The 20,611-nt window shown below is 42.7% G+C and overlaps 1 protein-coding gene across 1 annotated transcript in view; it reads right to left on the reverse strand.

Annotated features, from left to right (window-relative positions):
• Positions 1 to 20,592, reverse strand: part of GUK1 (guanylate kinase 1) — a 32,643-nt gene extending 12,051 nt beyond the window's left edge. The window contains exons 1-4 of the mRNA XM_044656985.1: positions 20,513 to 20,592; positions 7,685 to 7,798; positions 4,622 to 4,663; positions 3,337 to 3,433 (exon numbers count right to left, since the gene is read on the reverse strand). Coding sequence (XP_044512920.1) covers positions 3,337 to 3,433; positions 4,622 to 4,663; positions 7,685 to 7,796 — 251 coding nt within the window. The 5' untranslated portion in view covers positions 7,797 to 7,798; positions 20,513 to 20,592. The remainder of the gene's footprint in view (positions 1 to 3,336; positions 3,434 to 4,621; positions 4,664 to 7,684; positions 7,799 to 20,512) is intronic.
• Between the last annotated feature and the right edge of the window lie 19 nt (positions 20,593 to 20,611).

Here is a 20,611-nt window from a genome sequence, read left to right on the forward strand (position 1 = left end):
TAAGGGCCATCTTACTTTAGAAGCAAAATGGTGGTACTCAGGTCACTGTCCAGGGGTCATAAGACTATCATTCCAGGGATCAGGAAGCTGCAGAAAGGAATGTTTAAAGCTCATAAAGGGAGGGAGCAGTAGAGTAGCTTAGTGATTGGCAGCCAGGCCTGGAGATGGGAGGTCCTGGGTTCAAATCTGACCTTAGACACATATTAGCTATGAGACCCTGGGCAAGTCACTTTGCTGAGCCCTTACCTCTCTTCTGCCTTGGAACCAATACACAGTATTAATTCTAAGAAGGATTTAAAAAAAAAAAACCTGACATAAGGGGAAAACTTCATAATATCTGTAAGAAAGGCTTCAGGAAGAGATGAATCCCCCATTGTAAGGTCTTCATGTAAAGGATGAGTTGGAGGTGTTGTGGGAGATGTTCCCCCTCAGGTACAAGTTGTACAAATATTAGGGTCCTTTAACCACCCCTAGAATGCTATCTGAGTCTGTGAAGACCTGGTTTCAAAGCCCTGTTTGTGCCACTCACTCCCTGCATTGTTTTGGGAAAGTTACCACCTCTGTGTGACTCCATTTCCTCCCTTATAAAATGATACAGTTAGACTAAACAGGCTCATGGCTCTTTCCAGCTTGAAATCCTAAAATCTCAGCTTGTTCCTCTCTTTTCATGCTATGCTTTGGCTTTCCTCCAAATTGATTCCAGCCCTAAGAGGCAGGCATCTATCCCAACATAAGCCTTCTTTCAGGTCCCACTTGACTACCTGGTAGATGGCATTCCCCAGGGCTGCTCATCTTCACCCTGCTGATTCATTATTTTAAGTAAAGTTGACAATGGAGAGAGAGAGAGAGAGAGAGAGAGAGAGAGAGAGAGAGAGAGAGAGAGAGAGAGAGAGAGAGTGTGTGTGTGTGTGTGTGTGTGTTGTGTGTGTGTTTTGTGTGTGTTGGGGGAAGTAGGGGGGGGAATTGTAGGAGCTCCCAAGAGCTACTTCCCAGGGGACAGAAAAATTTTCCTGTATATTCTCCTAGGACAAGATTTAGGAATAGCTAAGCATGCTGAGACCTGCCTGATGTATACCAGTTGTGACAATTATTCCCAGAGCTGGGGGATGACAGTAGCTGCTCATTAACCTTCCTGCAAGCACTTTCAACTCATCACTCATGTGGATGCAAGTTAAAGCCCAGACAATAATTTCTGATTTTATTTATAGGGCTAATATCAAAGAAGAATTTGATTCAATTTAATAAGCTGTATGACCACGGGCAAGTCACTTCCTGCCTCTAAACCTCAGTTTTCCCAACTGTATAATGGGGATATACAACTTGTACCATCTTCTTCGTGTAGATGGAATCAAGGCACAAAAAAGTCCACTAAATCAGCCCATCTCCAGCCTTATGGCCTCCTGTGGTTTGTTCAACTTATTTAGAATGTCATGGCCAGAAGAGAACTTAAGAGGCCATATAGTGTAATGCCTTCATTTCAGAAGAAGCAGAATTGGAATTAGAACCCAACCAGACCTCTTGACTTCCAGGATCAGTATCTGTCTGCCTTCTTCCACCTTCCTTGGGAGAATTTCTGGTAAGAACCTATTATTGGGGCAGCTCAATGGATAGAGAGTCAGGCCTGGAGATGGGAGGTTCAGGGTTCAAATCTGGATTCAAACACTTCCTAGTTGTGTGACCCTGGGCAAGCCACTTAACCCCAAATGCCTAGCCCTTACTGCTCTTTTGCCTTAACAGAAGGTATGAGGGTTTTAAAAAAGAGAAAGAAAAAAAAAAAACCTACCCATACCTTCTGTCTTAGTATCTGTTCTAAGATGGAAGAGGGGCAAAGGCCAGGCAACTGCGAGTGACCTGCCCAAAGTCACACCACTAGGAAGTGTCTGAAGCCAGATTTGAATCTAAGTTCTCCCAACTCCAGGCCTGGCTCTCTATCCTCTGAGCTCTCTAGCTGCTCCTGGAAGTACACGCGTATGCTTCCTTCTTCCATTAAAATGTTCTTCAAGTAATCAGGTCTTTCTGCTTCTTCTCTCTCCTCCCTTCAGTCATCTTTAAGATACTAACAGGCTCATCTTCAAGCAGAGCCCCAATCATGTCACTTCTCTGCACCCACATCTTCAGTGGCTCTCAGTCTCCCAAATGCCAACTCCTGGGCCATATCCTGGCACCACCTTTCTTTCTTAGGCTTCTCTGTCTCCTGGACCTTATCCTGCATTATCCTCCCTCCCGACCTGGATTAATGCCAGTTTCTTATACTTGGTAGAGCCTTCCCCTCCTCCTTGGCCTCTTCCTCCCCTCATTGCCTGTTACATTCCAATTCACCTTTGAAAGCCAAACTCAAAGGCCACCTCCTCTGAGAAGCCTTCCATGTGCCACCAAGTCAACACTCTCTCTTTCCTCAAATTTCTTAGCACTTTTATACTTAAGGATATGCTTATGATATCATTTTGAACTATAAATGACCTGTTTACATATCCTAACTTCATTAGACTATTAAACTCCATGAGGGAGGAAACCTAACAGAGTTCTATAAAATGACCAATGTAGAAATTTGGTTTGCTCGACTTTATGTTTGCAACAAAGTTCTTGTTTTTCTTTCAATCATTCATTCATTTTCATTCATTCATTCATTCATTCATTCATTCATTCATTTTTATCCATTCACTCATTTCTTTCATTTTCATTCATTCTCAACTGGGGTTTGGATGGATGGGAAGGACAGAAGGCTGGTCTTTACTGAAAAAAAAAAGTAATAAAAAAACAATAAATCAGGTACTTTCTCAGAAGTATATACAGCAGGTGATTAATGTCTTTTGTTGAATTGAAAGAAGGCAAGGAATGGTCATTTTCTACATGGCCATTTTTGGCCGCCCCAAAGTGGGCAACATCTGCCCTGCCCACATGTTTTATAAAAGCCCTGAGAGACTATGGAGGTTGTAGCTGATCTATAAAATGCACTGCTATCATCATCAAAGGTCTAAATAAATGGCCTTTTTTCAGGTTTTGAGTCACAGGGCCACTAATAATTAAGCTTAAGACACTGAAATTTGTAGATGATAAAGCCCTAAAGAATGATGAACAAGGGCAGCTAGGTGGCTCAGTGGATAGAACACTGGGCCTGGAGACAGACAGGAGATCCTGGGTTCAAATCTGGCCCTCCATGTTGCCGAGCCTGGATATGATGGGGTAATAAGCCCCCTTGGGCAGGGTCTAAAACAGAGCAACATTTGGCCAAATTCTCCACTAAAGGATATTGGTTTGGAGTCAGATGGACATTCCCAGAGAGCCTAGGCCTACTCCCACAGGAAGGTCTGGATAGGTAATTAAGCTACCACGTACCTTGTCCCATACATGTTTCCTGAGAATTCAGCATGCTCAATGAATTCGCCAGCATCGATGTCTCTCTGCATCTCCTCCCTGGTCACAAAGTGATAATCTGGAACAAGCATTGGGCAAAATGGAGAAGTCTATTCATTGCAGCCAAGTCACACTTGGGCTCTGCTCTCAGGGTGGCTTGATCTGCTCCCCTCTTCCCATCCCCATTGTTTTCTATACACCAGCAGTCTTGGAACAGGGCCCTGAGCCAGCCTGGGCTCTAGAGCTCTTTCACATTTCCTTCTCTGGCATCGCCCACCTCACAATCAACTACTATTTATAGACTCCTAATGCACCCTGATCTGGGAGTCTTTACTCCTTTCCGGTGCATGTCTACAGCATGCACAGGAAAGAAGTGACCAGGTGTCTGATCATGTGGTTCTAGTGAGAAATGCTACAGGAAAACAGAAAAGAAAGGGATCGATAAAACTCAAATCAGAATAAAGCTACACTGGAAATGGTAGAGAGAGAGCTGGATGAGGGGCCAGAGGGCCCACATTCTAGGAGGTACAGGCCTGCCACTTGTTATCCTGATTTCTTAATAAATCTGTACCTGAACTCTTCTCTCCTGCTAAGCCAGTCTCCTTCCGGTTTCTAGCATTTGCTGGGCTTACTGAGAAGGTAGGGCAGAGAATGCTGGATTAAGTCAGAAGGACTTGGCCTCAAGACCCAGCTCTGAGAACATATGCTACCTGGCCCTGGGCAATCAGCTCCCCTCACCTCTGTGGGCCATGGAGAGCTGAGCCTCTGCCTGGGGAGTCGTCCTTCTGAGGACAGTTACTTCATTTCGCCAGGTCAGATGAGAATGAGGACTGCAGGGAAGGGGCAATGAAAGCAGCTTATTTATATGTGTGTTCTTGCATCCTTCATCTACAAAGACGCCTTAGGGACTGGTATTGTAAGAGAGACATCTGCCCCACAGACAATAACCCTCAGGGTGAGCAGGACTGAATGTGAAATTATCTATTCCTTCTGAACCTCACACAACCAATGCCTGATATATCTGGACACTGAAGAAAAATGATGCCTGAACTAAACTGAACTGAAAGGGCAAGATGTGCGCTAGGCCAGTGGAGACAAAGGCCAAGTAGAAAGGTAGGCTGAGGCCCCATCCCAGGATTACAGGCCTCTGAAGCTCTAAGAAGAACATCCTCTGTTGGGGGCTCCACACACTGGCCAGGCTGGGGAAGGATTCAGTGGGGGTAACGGGGTCTTTTTTTCACAACAGAAAATAATGAGGTACACTGACCTTTGCCATTTTCTTCTCCAGGCCTAGGGTTCCTCGTGGTATCTGTAATGAAGCACACCAATGAGTCACTCTGGAGACCCAAGACCTAGATCCCCTGGATGCTTCACCCATAAAATGACATCTCATCAAGGGGTCTGCAGCACTGAGAGTATTCTGCCTTCACTAGGTCACAGGAAAGAAGGAACCCCCAAAGATGCTATGGTATATTAGAATGAGTACTGAAGGAATCAGGAAACCTGGGTTCCAATCCTGGTTTACACTAACTAGCTATGTAACCTAGAGAGACTCAAACACCAGGTTCTCAAGTTCTTTCATATGGAAAGCAGAAGAGTCAGATCAGGTCATTTCATAGGTCCGTCCTAGTTTTCCTTCTCTATATCCTAAGCATCATTAACTTTAATACTATACAAAGTATCCCCAAAGTCTTTTTTTTAAACCCTTACTTTCTGTCTTAAAATCAATACTAAGTATCAGTTCCAAGGCAGAAGAGCAATAAGAGCTAGACAACTGGGGTTAAGTGACTTGCCCAGGGTCACACAGCTAGGAAGTGTCACCTAAGACTCCTGCCACTAGGCCTGGCTCTCAATCCACTGAGCCATCTGGCCCCTCTCCAAAAGTCTTAGTGCTGTTCTCTGCACTGTATTCTAAAGTCTCTCTCCCAGCTTTAACTTCCAATGTGCCAAGAGCCTTCACATTCTAAGAGCTATCTCAACTCCAGTATTCCATGGGTCTCACTATGAGGTACCCTGGAAGGATGCCAGCATTGAGATGTTTTGGCAAAGCTTAGGTACCCTGAGGCTGGTTTCTTTGCTCCATCTAAACTCTAGTGTCCTAGAGAGAGCAGGGTAGGAAGTCATGGCAATAAAGAGAACTTATGGCTGCCCAGGAATCTGAGCACTCCAAATGGCAGTCTTCCTTTGTCATCTTGGAGCACCTCTCTGTGGGCCCTGCTCCTAAACCTTCCCACGGCCTCTCCCTTACACACGCTCACCCACTGGAGCAGGGCGGAGCTAACCGAGTATTCTGTTCAGCGCACAGGTATGCGTGTTTGGAAAAACCAGCAATTATGCTTCCACTAGAGTCCCCTGATGGCTCCTCGGGGTGTGGGAGTGACCTTGGGATTCCAAAGGCCCTGAGTAAGGCTCCAGCAATGGGCTAAGTATCTGCCACTGAGGACCACCCTGGCTAAGAAGCTCGGCACTGAGGGACGAAGGTTGTGGCCAGAGCATCTCATGAGGCTCACATCTAGGAAGGTACAGAGGACCTTGGAGGCAGGACTCATACTCGGAAAAGTGACTACTGCTACCACTTACTACTGCTACTGTTGCTGTTACTACTACTCTACTGCTTAGCATTACACAGAGCTTTAAGGTTTGCAAAGTGCTTTACAAATGTTATCTTAGTTGATCCTCACAACCAGCGGGTGCTATCTTAGAGATGGCGAATCCAAGGCAGACAAAGGTTAAGTGGACAAATTCCAGGCAGGGCCACATAGTGACTTCAGTGTCCAAACCAGGATTTGAATTTGGGTTCTACCAACAGCAGACCTAGTGCCCTAGCCATTACACCAATTTGCCACTCACTAAAGAGGTTAGTGCAGTGATTCCCAAAGTGGGCACTACCACCCCCTGGTGGGTGCTGCGGCGATCCAGAGAGCGGTGATGGCCACACTTTTTTTTGTATTACATTCTATTCTGAGTTCAATAAATAGCTTCATAATTTCCAGGGGGCGCTTAAGTCATATTTTTTCTGGAAAGGCCAAAAAAGTTTGGGAACCACTGGGTTAGTGGAAAGAGAGCCAAGCCTGAGGACCTGTTAGCACAGTTTGTGCTTGCAGTGGAAAATCCTCAGATCTCCCCTTTAGAGACCCCCATCATGCTCTAAGGACTGGCTTTGTGAGGCTGACATAGCCAGAAGCTTGCTACAGACAGGAGAGCCTCTCCTTCCCCTGTGCCTACTAGAACTCCAGAACAAAGCAAGAGGTTCCACTTCACAGGGGACTGCTACTTCCCATGCTGTGAGCTGACAAGTCCAAGATGGATTGGTGTTCTGGCTTACACTGTCTGTACCATACCATTCTACAAGCCTGAAGCCGCCTCCCCCTGAAGAGTACGATGGAGCCTCTAGAAACAACACTGTAACAGGATGCAGGGTTGTTCCCCCTTTTTCCATCCAGTCATGTAATCCCCCCATACCTGGATGTGTCTCCAATCATGTAACCCACCCCATATCTGTATGTGCCCCCAAATAAGTGTATAAAATAGCCAGAGCCCCACAACTCGGACCCAGAACTTTGAGGAAAGATCCCTTCTGGGTCTGCATGCACATGTATAATAATAAGTCTCCTTCCTTCCTTCCTCTGGAATGACAATTGTGGTTTCCTATTGGCTAAACAGAAAATTCTGTAACACGCTCACCTGAGTCTCAGAGTACGATCCACTCCCTGCTCAGGTGGGCTCCACAGCAGTGGGCATGAATGCTAGGCCATCAAGGCTTTCTAGCCTCGGCAACTCATGCAGGCCATCTCCTTAGGTATGTCCTACACTGGTGGAGGTGGTACCCACACCCATGAAATCAGGGATCTGTGACACACGTTAAGACCTCAGACCCAAATATACCATATAGCCTGAGAGGCAGGGGGAGATGAAGAGGAGATGAAGAGTGTAGATGGCTGGTTCCAGAGGTCTGTGTCCTTCTGGCAGAGGCTTCCAGATCCCAGGAGCAGCTTTCTAGAAGCCAGCAGGGCTCTGGAGGAGGAAGACTCCTCTGGAGAAGAAGGGGTTGTTACAATAAAGTCTCCAGCTCTTCACAGGCAAAGCTTTCCTTTCTGGCTTTGTTCTTAAAGCTTCTTTGTACTGTGGGTTGGGGGTAGGAATGAGAGTGATTTTTCCTTAGGAGGCTCAGGATATTCCCCCTCTCATTCACACCCAGAGTGCCACATTACGTAGATGGCAACTGGTCTCATTTCTGTGGCAAAATCAGTGGAAAAAGATGACCAGTGCCCTCTCTCCTGCTGTGAAGTCCCTGCCTCTACTCCACCCCTAAGCCACCACAAATACTCACGGGAGACGCTGAAGCCAAAAATGTTGCCATATTCTTGAAAAAGTTTTTTCAACAAGGTGCTTTTTCCAGCACCTGATGGTCCACTGAGGACAACTGGCCTTGGTCCTGTCATCCCTGGATGAAAAGAAGGAGAGAGGGGATAAGGTTGGGAGATAGGATGAGAAGGGGAGAAAGAAAGAGGGGGGAGGGACAGAGAGAGAGCAAGGAAGGGGAAAGAGGAGAGATGGGGCAGAGAAGCAGAGAGGACGAAGAGGGAAAAGATGGGAAGGAAGTGAGATACGAGAGATGAAAAGATAGAAGGGGAGGGAAAGAGCAGAAAGGAAAAGGGGGAAGAGAGAAGAAGAGATAAGGGAGGAAAGAGATAGGAGACAAGACAAAAGGTGAGAGAGAGGAGACAGGAGAATGGAGGTAGACAAGAAAGGGAGCAGTTTTAAATTGAGAGCAGTGACCTTGGGCTTAGACTTCTATTAGACAGCTTTCTCTCATTTTCTCACCCTTCCCAATTCCCAAGGCCAGAAGATTTCCTCCAGGGTTTAGTTGATTAGAAAATGACACTGATCCCAACTGCACCAATTAAACTCAACAAATTAAATTAAACTAATATTGAAATGTCTACTATGAAAAAGAGCCTTTGCCCCTTCCTAGGCACAAATAAATAATGGCATAGGAGCTTAGCCTCTAATGGGGGAGAGACAGGTACAAAAATTATGATATAAGGGAGAATAAGCCAAGTGTAAGAGTGAGAAGTGCTATTAGAAATTGGTTTTCCCTAACACAAAAGAACATGTTAACGTTACATTCATTTCCCCACCATATTCATATTGTACTTACAAATTCCTCCCTGATGGATTTTTAATTAATAAAAACTTTCAATGCCTTCTATAATCTGACTCCAGTCTACCTGGCAGCCATCTCTCATACTGCTCCCAATTACACACTGTCCTACTTCCTCCTACCTTTACTGGTCTAACTTTGATCACATCCTATCTCATACCTGGATCAGATCCTCCAGCTCCCCTAGTCCACCCCAGCCCAGCTGCTACAAGCCTGTCTCTCATCAGTTCCATGAGCTTTCCCAGTTGAAATCTGGTCTCTCCCTGAAACTTTTCCTTGCATCTCTGCTTTGCATTTGGGAGGGTTTTATTGCCAGGAAGGCCCTTAGAGATGATCTGCCATAACCCTGTCATTTTTACAGCAGAGATGTGAGCATCCCATGCCCTTATCCAGACTGAGAAGCTCTGTATCCACAGCACAGTAGATGCTTAATATTTGTAGAGTTGAGTTAAAAAGAAAATGGCTGGGTTTCGCTAATGCTTCACCAGGCTTTGTCACCTGTGGCTGTCAAGGGCAAAAACCAATGCTTCCATATTTAGCTCAATTCTCATGCTATGTCTGTTGCCAGCTCCCAGGCTCAGCTCTCCATTTGCCTTTTCTTGTAGGTGTTACACTCAACTGCCTGCCTGCCTCCACCTCCCATTCCCAGCATGGGCTGCACTTACTTCTTACTTCAGCCTTCTCTGGCAGTGGTAGGTATGTTTCTAGGTGAAAACCTCCTGCTTTTGGTCAAAGCTCAGGAGACATAGTAGAAAAACGTCTGGAGCTGGGCTGAGCTGAACCTTAGCTAAAGAAGGGATATCTTAGAAGAGCCAATAAGCACTTCCTGCCAGTGTCTAATCCCCAGCAGCTCTGCTTGTAGCCTTGTGGTCTTATTCCTAAACCTCTTGGGGATAAGTCATCACCAACCCTGGCAGAAGCCCCATGTGCTGTTCCATACCTGGATTCCATCTCTCTATCTTCTAAAATCCTTTTCTCCCTTGACTCTCACCCAAAAACATGAAGTAAACTCTTCCTACTCAAATCTTCCACTTTGGAACTCTCCTTGCCCCCATCATACCCTACCTTGTATCATATTTGTTTAATGTCACATAGCACTCTCTCTACCCTTATTAAACTGTAAAATCTTTCATTTTTGTACCCACAGAATCTTGGATCTTGGTAGGTATCCAATAAATGTTTGTGGGACTGAATTCATCCATTTGGCAAGTATTTCCAGAGAGCTTACTGTGGGCTAGGCACTGTGGGAGGGTATAAAAATGCATCGGTTATATCCCTGCTCTTTGGAAGTTTGTTAAATAATAGGAGAAATCACAAAATGGTGGAAGGTCAGAGCTAGAAAGGGCATTCAGGCTCCATCCCCTCATTTTACCAAGAAGAAAATACATCCAGAGAGGAGAAGAGGTGACCCAGGCACACAAATACTAAGTAACAGAGCTAGGATTCCAACCTAGATTTCCTAAATCTTGGTCCAATGCTCTTTCCACCTGGTTACATGTCAGCAACTAGCCACAATCCCATGGAGAAGGGGCACAAGGCAATAAAAGCTGAATGCTATGACCAGACTGAGAGTGAAGAGGTCCATTAGAGAATAACTGAACAAAATGTAGTACTGTGAAGTAATGGAGGAAATGACAAATATGAGGGAATGCGGGAGAGGTGTGGAAAGATCAACCCCAAATGATGCAAAGCGAAGTAAATAGAGTCAGGAAAACAATATACAGGGAATACGTGGCTATAAATAGAAAAAACGGTAATGGAAACTGAGGAATGAATCCCACAGGATCCAAGAGTCCAACTCCCTTCTGCTTCTGTGGGATTCACACCTCAGTTTACAGACATGACAAAACAATGCAAGATGAATGTTGTGAGATTACACAGATTAAGTATGGGCCCAAAGAAGAGATATTAGAAGCCATCTCCCCCCAACTCTTCTGCAAAGGAGTCCCAAGGGAAGGATGGGGGTAGAATGCTGCAAATGTAATATCAGATTTTTTCCAATGTACTGACCAGCTTTGCTCAATTTCCCACCTCTTCTTTCTTCAAAAGAAAGTCTTTATTATAAGGGACGGTTTTTCTTGGAGGGTGAAGACAGTGAAATAGAAGGGGGAAAGTAGGTAAATGGAAAAGATAGCAATAAAAACTATTTAAAAGAACTGTAGGAGAGTAAAAGATAAGAGTTCTGTAGCTTAGGTGGGGCTGTCTGGCTCTTGGCTTCCTGAAAAAGATGGTATTTGGGGTGAGTCTTGAAGAAGGAACAGGAATTTTAAAAAACAAATGAGAAAAGAGATAGCTCTAAAATTCTATTATTTCATCTCTGCATGTGAAGGGGTGGGAGTGGGGAGGAAAGAACACTCAGGCATCCATAAACTACTTCACCCAAGGATAACAAGCACAGTAGTTATGGGTAACCTTTTTTTTTTTTTTTTTTTAAATTTTAAAATCTTTATCTTCTGTCTTAAAATGAATATTGTATATTGGTTCCAAAGCAGAAAAGTGGGAAGAGCTAGGTAATGGAGTTAAGTGACTTGCCCAGAGTCACACAGCTAGGAAGTATTTGAGGTCACATTTGAATGCTGGTCCTCTTCTCTCTAGGCTTGGCTCTCAAACCACTAAATCATCTAGCTGCCCCTTCTCTTTTTTTTCTTTAATATTCATTATCCAATTTTATCTTCTTAATCATATCCTATGAAATTTTTTTTAAATGCCCAATATTTTGTAGGGTAGAAAGAGTGCTCACTTGGTCTTGACATTAGGGAATATCACTACTAGTCAAAGGCTCATAGACTCTCAGAGCTGAAAGAGGCCTGCCCAGACTCTAACCTAATTATTTTCCAGGTGTGGAAACATCAGTTCAGAGAGTGTTTAGGGAATCTGACTGAAGTCCTAGAGCTAGTTATCAGCAGAAAAGGAATCACCTGGGTCTCAAAACAAATAAGTAACTTGCATCTCCTAGCTCCTAGCCAGGGTTCAGTTTTCCCTCCGCAGTGCTTTGCAGCTTTCCAAGTATTGTTATGTATGTTCTCTCATTTGGTCCAAATGCCCTTGTAATCAAGAGAAACAGGGTAGGGATAATTCTTCCCGTTTGGCAGATGAGGAATCTGTATTAATTAAGGCTGTGGCTCTGCCCTTCTTCCAAGCAGTTACTTTCTACTTGGAGAGGAGGCAATGTTTCTCTTTTTTTTAATGCTGATGATTTATGTGGATTTATTTTGCAATCCTGATACTTTGCTAAAATTATCCATAGTTTCAACTAACTTTTTAGTTGATTTTTTGGTATTTTCTACAAATACCATCATGCCATGAGCAAACACAAGTAGTTTAATTACTTTTTTTGTCCATTCTGATTCCTTTGATTTCTTTTTCTTCTCTTACTGCTATTGCTAGCATTTCTAATACTGTATTAAATAATATTGGTGATAATGGGCACCCTTGTTTCACTTCTGATCTTATTGGGCATCTTTCTAGCTTCTTCCCATTGCAAATAATACTTACTAATGGTTTTAGGTAGATGTTTCATACCATTTTAAGAAAAAAATCCAACTATACCTATGCTTTCCAATTTTTTTTTTTTTTTAAATTTTTAAACCCTTAACTTCTGTGTATTGGCTTCTAGGTGGAAGAGTGGTAAGGGTGGGCAATGGGGGTCAAGTGACTTGCCCAGGGTCACACAGCTGGGAAGTGTCTGAGGCCAGATTTGAACCTAGGACCTCCAGTCTCTAGGCCTGACTCTCAATCCACTGAGCTACCCAGTTGCCCCCTCTTTCCAATGTTTTTGATAGGAATGTGTTGTATTTTGTCAAAAGCTTTTTCTGCATTTGAAATAATCATATGGTTTTTGTTACTTTTGTTATTGATATAATCAATTATGTTGATAGTTTTCCTTATGTTAAACCATCCCTGCATTGCTGATATGAATCTTGTTTACACAGTGTATTATCTTTGTAACATACTATTGTAGTCTCCTAGCTAGTATTTTGTTTAAGATTTTTGCATCCACATTCATTAATGATATTGGTCTATAATTTTCATTCTGTTTTTGTCCTTCCTGGTTTAGGTATTAGCACCATATTTGTTTCATAAAAGGAGTTTAGTAAAACTTCTTTAACTGTTATTTCAGATACTTTGTTTAATATTGGAATTAGTTGGTGTTTAAATGTTTGGTAAAATTCACTTGTAAATCCATCTGGTCCTGATGCTTTTTTCTTAGGAAGTTCATTTATGGCTTGCTTGATTTCTTTTTCTAAAATAGGTTTATTTAGATATTCTATTTCTTCTTCTGATAGTCTATACAGTTTATTTCTTTAAAAGTATTTTTCTCTTTCTCTTTCATTGTTAAATTTGTTTTTATATGGTTGAGCAAAATAACTCCTAATAGTTGCTTTAATTTCATTTTCTTTGGTGGCACATTTCCTTTTTTTATCTTTAATGCAAGTGATTTGGTTTTCTTCTCTTTTATTTTTTTTAGATTGACCAATAGTTTTATCAATTTTGTTGTTGCTTTTTTCATAAAACTAACTCCTAGATGTATTTATTAATTCAATGGTTTTCTTACATTCAACTTTATTGATCTCACCTTTAATTTTTAGGATTTCTAATTTGGTGTTTGCTTGGGGATTTTTTTATTCATTCTTTTTCTAGTTTTTAAAATTTCATTCCCAATTCATGTATCTTTTTTTCTTCTATTTTATTAATATAAGCAGTTAGAGGGGTATGGCTGAGTGACTCAATGGAATGAGAGCCAGGCCCAGAAACAAGAGGTCCTGTGTTCAAATTTGGCCTCAGATACTTCCTAGCTGTGTGACCCAGGCAAGTCACATTGCCTAGCCCTTAACTGCTCTTCTGCCTTGGAACCAATATACAGTATAGAATCTAAGACAGAAGGTAAAGGTTTAAAAAAAAAAAAAAGCAAAGATGCAAAATTTCCTCTACTGCTTTTGCTGTATCCCATAGGTTTTGGTATGTTGTCTCATTATCACTCTCTTTAATGAAATTACTTATTATTTCAGTAATTTGTTCTTTACTTATTCTTTAAGATTAGGTTATTAAGTCTTCAATTAGTTTTTACTTTTTGTTTCCATGGTCCTTTATTATATACAATTTTTATTGCATTAGGGAGGCTGTGTTTCAAATGATCTCATTTCACAAGTTATCTGGGCATGACCTTGCCTTTCCTTGCCATAGGTATGCATGCATGGTATTTATTTCTTTGCCAGCTAAGATAGTAGTTTGCATTTCTACAGTGTTGGCTTTCTAATTTCCAAAGTTCTTTCTAATTTAAAAAGAGTAGCATGTAGAATTAAACTGAATTTCTTCATCAACTAGTTGAGGAGATATTTTCTTCATTCTACAAAATAATCCATTGGGAAGGTTGGGAGGGGGCTCTGCAGCCAGATGGCTCAATGGATTGAGAGCCAGGCCTAGAGATGTGAAACCCTGAGTTCAAATCTGGCCTCAGAGACTTCCTAGTTGTATGATCCTGGACAAGTCATTTAATCCCCATTGCCTAGCCAATATCGCTCTTCTGCCATGAAAGTCAATATAGAGTATTGATTCTAAAATGGAAGGTAAGGATTAAAAAAAAAAAAAAAAAAAAGATAATCCATCCTACTTGCCACTACTTGATTCCTGAAAAGCTTGCTACTTTGATCATATCACTCCCTTCCACAAAAAACTTCACTAGTTTCTTTTTATCTCTAATATGGATGGTCTCAAGATCCCTTATATGTCTATCATTTTCTTATTCCAGGCTCCTTAGCCTGACATTCAAGTTATGCCATTAACTAGGCTTCTACAATGTACCTAAAGGATAACTTTCTAGGTTTATTTCCCACTAGTCCCCCAAAGTCACCTTCCACTCTGTAGCAAGAGTGTTGCCTCATTTCTGTTCAGGGAATATCTGGCACTTTTCTATCTCCAGGGCTTCGCCTTTCATACATCTCTCAAGAATGCTTATCCAAATCCCACAAGGCCTAGCTGGAATCCCATTTCTTACAAAGAAGCCTTCCTTGCCCATCCTAATCAATAGCAATCTCTCCCTCCTTTGCATTCCTACATCTCTTACTGTCTGAACCATTCAGTTAACACTTTTCAATATTAAAATATCTTTGAATTCACCAATGTAGTTATTTCTCCTACTGAAGAATATTGATGCAAACCACAAGGCTGGACAAAACAATCTCTAGGATCCCTTCCATATGAAGTTCAGAATGAGGACTCTAAGGTCCTGAAAATCTCAAGTGTCCTCAGAATCCTTGAAGGAAGTTTCCATGTGGTGGTCAGTGAATTTTACTGTATTTGGCTTCAATACTACTAGGATATGTGATTTTATTAGTGTGAGTAGTCCATAACAGATGGATGTGCAACTCCTCTGCATTTTGGCAGGTGCTGTGGCAAAATAATTCATTTCCTGGTCATCAACCTTCTCGTGATAGACCTTGCTTTTGCACACCTAGAAGCTGATCTACAAGGCAGAGATTGAAATTCATATTTGACTTCAGACCCTATGTGTTATCCCAGGCATGTCATTTAACCTTGATGTGCCTCAGTTTCCTTATCTGAAAAATAAGAAACTAGACTCCACCTTTTTTTTAAAATGCTTACTTTCCATCTTAAAATCAATATTGTATATTGGTTCCAAGGTAGAATAGCAGTAAGACAATGGAGGGATTAAGTGACTTGCTTAGGGTTACACAGCTAGGAAGTTTCTGAGGCCAGAAATGAACCCAGGATACCCCTCCCATCTCTAGGCCTGGCTTTCAATCCACTGAACTACCTACCTGCCCCCTGGACTTCACTTCTAAGGTCACCTCTTCTAGCTCTAAATCCATGATCTGTGACCCTGGAATGACAGGTAAATTTGTCCATTTCTGGGCTTCTTAATACCTCCACATCTTGGTCAGTTCTACCAGAACTGGAATTTTCTATGCTAAACTTAGAAAACCCACTTCTGTCATGTGCTGTGATGAGGATGTTAGTGAAGGCATCTGATATTTGTCAATGAGTATCAATAGCTGCCTTATCAAATGTATATATCTGGTAGCTCTAACCAGACTGTAAGCTCCTTGAGGGCAGGGATCAGACATCTCTGTACTAGTGCCTAAAAATGTCTTCATCACAGAGTGCAATGTTTTTAGGACCCAGATCTCAGTTGTATATACACTACCAGGGCATAGGACAAACATCCACACCTTAAAAGACCCGGTCCTAAGTGGATGTGATAGAAAAAAATTAATCTCTTAGTAGCTAACTGTCTGGTGATGAGTGTGTGTGCCACTTGGCTAGGCAAGTCCTCAGACAATAGATAAAAATAAGAACTCGACCTTCACCCAAAGCCTACCCAACATGGTAAAAACTGCCGAGGCTTGCTTCTACTGCTATGCCTTTGGGAATTCAGATTGTCATCATGCCAGGATAAAGCAAGAGAGCCTTTTAGTGGAGACCCTGACAGAGTAGGCCTCAATCAGTTTTTGAGTATTTGACAGAAATTCTGTTGTGGCTCTGAGCTTTTTTTATCTTGCTATGCTATAAAAAGGGGCACATCAGGGGTGATACAAGTGTGTGGCCAGCTGAAGGCAGGTTGGAGAATATGAGAAAGAAAAAGCTACTCACTTCAAAGCCAACTCCCACTGACTCACTGTTCCAAAAAGTAATTCCAGGAAGAAGGCAGATCAGTCAAAATCTATGAAGTATTTCTTGTAGACAGAATCATGCTAGAAGGGCCTTGAGTACACAAGGCATTGTTCCTACCCTGCAATCTGACCATCAAAGATAAAACACACAGAACGAAAGGACAAAGGGCTGTTCCTACAGCAATACCTAACTTCAAATCCAAACTCAACTGGCTTTGCAAGGTCTTCCATTATCCACCTTTCCCTTCTTCTCCACCTGCTCCAAACCCCTTAACTAGGTGAGGTTCCTGAATTGCTTTCTTGCCTGGAATACCCTACTCTCGAAATAGGTTCAGGAGGGAGAAGAGAACCCCTGTTACTTTAAAGGAATTTCAAAAGCAACGGCCACTTTAGGGATAAAAAGGCATTAACATCTGGCAGGTCTGGTAAGCCACCAGGCCCACCAGAAACAGAGGTAGCCTGGGAAGCCAGTCCCCAAATTATAACAGGGAAAAAATTGGGAAAAGTTTTGCTCCTTCAGACAGGCTGGGCCTTGGCTTCAAGGTCCATGTATCCCTGTCAGGTTGTCTACTTCTATTCTCTTGACCTTTCAGCATTGCAACCAGCCCCCTATATTCCCTATAGTCTAGTCCAAAAAGGAACTGGACCTGTAGGTACCAATGGTCTCTACCAGCTTGCCTGGCTGGTGGAGCTAGTCAGGAAGGGGCACCAAGTAGGATGACCTTGTTATCTCTATGGTTTTCATCTTGTCGGTGAGGGAAATGATTCTTGTCCAGAAACAATTAAGAAGGTAAATAATTATTGGGTGACATCTGACCTGACACATGTCTAGTTATCACCTCACCTCCGCTGATGTTATAATCCATTGCCCATAGGCAAGACTTTCCAAACTGGGACCCCAGAAACAGATCTGAATCTGCTCCTTCTTGACCTAAAAAACCACCTAACCCACATCATCTCTACCTTATGGTCCCTAACACATCCCAATAAGAATGAACCTGTGCTGTTATCCTTCTTCCCAACTTCTTGAAATATATAAATTTAATGAGTATGATCTTCCACCCATGGTCAGTAACATTGAACAGAATGGGTCAAATAACAGGTTCTGGAGTGGGCCTCTGGAGACTTACCTCCAAGATAATATCCATTAATCACACATATTTTGTGTTTATTCATTCAGTTATTTCCATCTAATTTTACTCTTATCTACCCCACTACACTTTTCCCTACCCACACCTTCCAAAATAATCTTCCTAGAGCCACAACTATTAAAGAATTGTCAGTGGCCTGCTACAACCTGGTGATTAAATCTAAAAATGGGCAGGAGAGAGTTAATCCCATTTTCACACTAATTTAATCTTAACCTCTTTTACCTTGGTGCACCGAGAAGACTGTTCTCTGCATCTAGAACTAATTCCTTACACTTCTCTGACCAGTTTTCTTTTCCTTCAAGGAAAGGAAGAAAAAAAGGAAGGAAAAGAGAGAGAGAAATATTTATTCCAACCTTCTCATATAAAGAAACTGGCACCTATAAAGGTTAAATCACTTACTCAAGGACACTAAGGATTCCCATTTGAACTCAGGTCTTATTACTCTAAAACCAGTACTTCCACCACTATATCATACTGCTGTCATGGCCTCTAGCTCCAACAGTCTGTTGTAAGGTCCCTTCCAGATCTGACATTCTATGTTCTAAAGTTCCTTATATCAGAGAAATGCGTCCTAACCCAAAGTATACTGGAAATCAGTAAGACATCTACATTTTCTACTACCAAGCCTGGCACTTTATGGGAATCTTAGCACGAGAATTCTCAGGAGTTCTGGGACCTAGGGAGAATACTGGAGGGCTAAGTAGGGTTAAGGGAGAAGCTGTTTTTCAAGTTATTGGTTTTAAGTAATAAGGCCTTTTGCAAGTACATATAGCGATACTGGGACAAGTCACAACCTTTCTTGAGAGAGCATATGTTCTAGCTGTTTTTCACTTGGCTTTGTCTAAGTATTTTTCATGTTACAAGAAGGATCGTGGGAGACAAGAGTTGGTTGAATGGAAATAATTTTGGTATACAAGCAGAGGGCAATAATAAAACTTTAATAAATAGTATGATAATAATGATATCTTTGTATAGGAAAGGTGGTACATTTTTCAAGACTGTGGGTTCTTCTATTAAACCAAAATGATACTAACACAAGTTTATTCTTAACTCTCCCTATGACTACCACCATCATGATCAACTCAACTCAGGAAAGGAGGAAGAATGGCATTTCTTTTCCAAATTCCAAAAAATCTTTTTCCTGTTGCTCCCACATCAGGCTGAAGGGAATGGGACAGAACTGAGAAAGAGGAAGAAATCCCTTTGCCTTTTTTTTTTTCACAATCTCAGTCAGCATCTCTCCATCCTATTGACAAACATCTATTTTTGTGTATAGATGAATGGGTTGGAGGAGTGAGGTCAGGCATTTGAAATTTGGCCAAATTAACAGAAGATCTTTCTATCCATTAAATAAGGCCACAGCCAATCTTGTAGTATCTCTATCCGAATCTCTCCCTCTTGCTTTAGTCCTACATCTACAGCTGTCTGCTAGACATCTTCCTCTGAATTTGCCAGCACCTCAAAGTCAAGATGTTCCAAAATGAGCTTGGCATTTGTTTCCCAAAACCTTTCCTTTTGCTGACTTCTGGTTTTATTGACTTTCTATTTTCTAACTTTCTGTTGTGGGCATCACAATCTTCCCAGTCTCCCAAACTTGAATCCCTGAAGTTCTTTTTAGCTTTTCCCTATTCCCCATCTTCCACCTTGAATCAGTTGTTATGTCCTAGTCCTACTGATTCTGCTTCCAAGTAGAATCTCTATACCCTCTTTTCTGGGGAAGCTATGTGGTACAATAGATAGGCTGTTGGGCCCGGAGTTAGGAAGACCTGAGTTCAAATCTGGATTCAGACACTTATTAGCTATGAGACTCAGCAAGTCACTTTACCCTATTAGACTCTATTTCCTCATCTGTAAAATGAACTGAAGAAGGAAATGCCAAATAGGGTCACAAAGAGTCAGACACAACTGGAATGACTGAGCACAAGAAAACCATCCACCTTTGTTCAGGCTCTACCTCTGTCATCTTTCCTCTTCCCAACATTTAATGTTGTTGTAAACCCTTCATTGTAGTATTCAAGGTCCTTTGCAGCCTGACTCTCATCTGCCTTATCTCACAATATTTTCCTTACAAATTTTACCCTCTTCTAATTTTAGGTCTTTGTTCCACTCATCCTAAAATTCCCGGAATGAATGGACTCTCCAGCTTTCTCTTCCTTTTGAACTCTTTCCCTTACCATCAAGGTCCATATCAGTTTCCAATTCCTTTATGTAGTTCTTTTCTTCTCTCCCACCAAGTAAAAATCCAAGTAAAAAAGAAACTCTTTCCTCATTTCTTATGGCCCTTAGCCTGGGCAATTAAGATCATATCAGTTATTTGTGCATTTGTCTTTATCCTCTAATGCTGCTCAAGTCTTTGCTCATATCAGACACAAATACCATTTTTTGAACTGAATCTATTCCAATACAAGACAAACCACTGGTCTATTTCCAAAAGCAAACAAATTTTAGGGGAACTTCCTTCAGGTCAAACTCAGCAGAAATATTGTGGCTTTAAGGAACAACTAAACCTGAATAAGTTAAACATTGTTTCCATTTCATTCTTCGTTGTATCCCCAGGGTTAGACAGTGATTGGGAGCACACAGAAGGCATTTAATACGCTCTGGATTAAATAGAACGACCTCAGACAAGGGCATCACCTTCTCATTCCTGGTGCTTGAGCTCTAAAGCCAGATAACTAGGGACATGCTGACTACCCTCAAGGACTTCATCAAGAGGCGGACGCCAGGAGAGGCACAAACAGGTAGTCTTCAGCCAGGGGCTGCCCCGGGAAGGAAAGGATGCAGGACTTGGGCCCGCCGCCAGAAAGCTCCACGTAGACTCTGGTACACTTTTCACACCTCCCTCCCTGCAGGCCCCGGGATGGGGTACGTGGAGACAGCGCGAGGGAGAGCGCAGGGTTTGGGGGGCCCCAGATTCGTCCTTTATGGCGACGAGATTCTGTCCACACCAGTTAAAACCAAAGAGAGGCGAAACTGCCCTCTCCTAAATGTGCTCGGGTCCCCCCATACGATCCCGATCCTCTCGGAGACTTCCGAAGCTTCTATGTCCCGTCCCGGCTCCCATCCCCAGGCTCCCTCCCCGCAGATCCAGTCTTATCCCTCCCGGCTCCCGTCTCTTATGGGTCTCGGGACCTGGCGGGAGGGGAGAGGATTCCCACCCCCTCCACCGGTCCCCAGTCACCCATCCCCGCCCTCATCCCACGTCGCCTCACCTGCTGCCCAGGCTCCCGTGGCTGAGGCGGAGACCGTGGCTGATGCGCCTGCGGCTGCCAGCTTAGGCCAGACACGCCACCAGCTCATGGAGGCGGACC

The sequence above is a fragment of the Gracilinanus agilis genome, chromosome 1, assembly GCF_016433145.1.
Source record: "Gracilinanus agilis isolate LMUSP501 chromosome 1, AgileGrace, whole genome shotgun sequence".
Lineage (NCBI taxonomy): Eukaryota > Metazoa > Chordata > Mammalia > Didelphimorphia > Didelphidae > Gracilinanus > Gracilinanus agilis.